The sequence below is a fragment of the Chiloscyllium plagiosum genome, chromosome 7 (assembly GCF_004010195.1).
Source record: "Chiloscyllium plagiosum isolate BGI_BamShark_2017 chromosome 7, ASM401019v2, whole genome shotgun sequence".
Classification (NCBI taxonomy): domain Eukaryota; kingdom Metazoa; phylum Chordata; class Chondrichthyes; order Orectolobiformes; family Hemiscylliidae; genus Chiloscyllium; species Chiloscyllium plagiosum.
Window position 1 is genome coordinate 19590196 of NC_057716.1, and position 2241 is coordinate 19592436.

Sequence of the window (2241 nt, forward strand, 5' to 3'; positions counted from 1 at the left end):
GGGAGAGTAATGTTGCTGGGATTTGTGATGTGGTGGTTTTTGTTTTGAAGCCTGGGGTGGGGAGATAATCACTGCTTTCTCTCATTTTCGACTGTTTCTCATATTCCCTACCTGTTGCCTCATTGTGGATGTCCTCACCCTTCTCCCTTTGTGGCCTGACATCTGTAAGTGGGGGAAGAATCAATCTCCGCGTGAACCGTGCTGCTTCAGGCATTGGTCCTTTTCTTCGCTTCCCAGCATGCCTTTCTCTTGCTAGAGACCTTCTCCGTATCTGGGGCAATTTCCACCTCTCCAGCTGTTCCACAATCAAAAACACATTATTGGTAAAAGTAGCAGATACATATTAGGGAACAGACCAACGCACAAATTCCTTCAACAGACTAACAGCTGGGAACCAGTGTCACTTCCTGTACACATGTGGATTGCACAGCCAAATTAGAAGGCTGAAAATTTCTGTTTTGCACTCATCAGGACAAACACAAAAGTATCAATTCACAAACAATTCCAACAATTTACACTATTGGAGAAAAGGGTGGGAATTACTTGGCAAGTCAACTCTGATTGGCTGAGGAGCTTGCTATTGAGAAAAGCAATGGGAAAGCCATGTTTGAATTACCTGGGAACTTGGGACAACCTTCGGTTTCTCAATGTATTCCCATGGAAATGCATTGGCTAATCAGACATGGATGTGGAGGCTGGAGGAGGATGGGGTAGGGGTTAGTTTCCAATGGCCATCCCCCTAGCCCTCATTCACACCTCCAGTAACCCTCCCCCGCTGCCCCCCCAGCCCCACAGACGTTTGTGAAAGTAGCCATTTTAGCGCTTTCCCAGCTACTGAGGGATGAGGCTGAAGGACCTTTACCTGCCCTTCACAACTTAAAGGCATTAATTGGTGGTGTGCCAGCAGGTGACCCAGGAACCATGCTCCATAGAACTTGACTGCTGTGCAAACCCACCCTCACTACCTCTACCCCACCTTTATCGTCAGTTCCTGTACAGGTACAGTGCATGGTAGGTAAAGGAGAGTGATTTGCTCCTGCCAGGTTCACACTGCCTTCAGTGTCTCTCAGTACTGAAGCACTCCTGCAGTACTGCACAGTCCCCCCTGAGAGACCTGAACCCCCAACGGGAGTCAAGAATGACAGTGATAGTCCCTGAGAAAAGCTAACACTTAGATATATCTTATTAAACTTGGTGCTTCTACAGACATTGGAAGCTCTCTCATGTTGGCTTTACAGATCCTAGGAACAGTAAATGCTTGGATCATCCCAATTCAATCCAATTGTAGATGGTCACTGTCGGCCCCAGTGCCATGTCTTACCTCACTACTATCTTCCTCCTGTCTTGGTTGAAGTCCTGCTCCAGTCTCTGTGCCAATAGGTGGAAGCTTCAGTTGCCCACTCACAGAGGCAGGAGGTTCCACATGTTGTCTTGAACCACACTGGTCACCGGGTCTGCCTTTTACTGAGGAAGAGGGATAGCTGAGTACAAACGTGACAAGGCAGGAACGGGAGAAAGAAGCATAGTCAACTCTAGACCCTGGAGCCCCGTCTGAGCCAATGGCCTGGTTAGGAAAGGGTGAGGTGGATATATCTTCATCACTCCCGTGGGAATTCTAAGGATTGAAGTGACTGAATGGACTGGAAATCCTTGTATCCCAGGATGCAACCGTATGAGGTATGAAGTCAGTGCAGCATAGAACTCTTCTCACTCCTACCTCCATTACGTACCCCTGTCTCTTTCCCCATTACACATAGTCTCTCTACTGCATCCCCCCACCCTCCCCATACCTCTGTCTTTCCCTTGCTCGTCCCTAGTCTCTTCCCCCACCGTCCCAAAGTCTCTTAATCCTAGACACCAGCCTCTCCCCCAACACTCCAGTCTCTCCACGTCCCCATACCCTAGACCTTCCCTTTGGTGTTCCGCAGTCTCTCCCCCATCACATGAATTGCTCCTCCATTGTTCCCTAATCTCTCTCTCTTACTGTTTCCCAGTCTCTCCTGTATACCCCAATCTCTATCCCTAGTCCCTAGGTCGCTCCACCATTGTTCTCCAGTCTCTCGTCCCAGCTGTTCCCCAGTTTCTCCCTTGTCTACACCAATCTTTTCTGTATGTACACCATCTCCCCCACTGTTTCCCAGTCTTCCCCTGGCCGCTGTTCCCCAGTCTTTCCCTTCCCTGTTGCCCAGCCTCCCCCTCGCTCTATGCCTCAGCCTTCTCCCCGCCCCCCCCCACTGCTCC

At 49.8% G+C, this 2241-nt stretch overlaps 1 protein-coding gene across 1 annotated transcript in view; it reads right to left on the reverse strand.

Moving 5' to 3' along the window:
• LOC122551904 (uncharacterized protein KIAA2012 homolog) overlaps positions 1-2241 on the reverse strand; it is a 54633-nt gene that overhangs the window by 39842 nt on the left and 12550 nt on the right. Inside the window, exons 7-8 of the mRNA XM_043694472.1 lie at positions 1322-1464; positions 112-295 (exon numbers count right to left, since the gene is read on the reverse strand). Coding sequence (XP_043550407.1) covers positions 112-295; positions 1322-1464 — 327 coding nt within the window. The remainder of the gene's footprint in view (positions 1-111; positions 296-1321; positions 1465-2241) is intronic.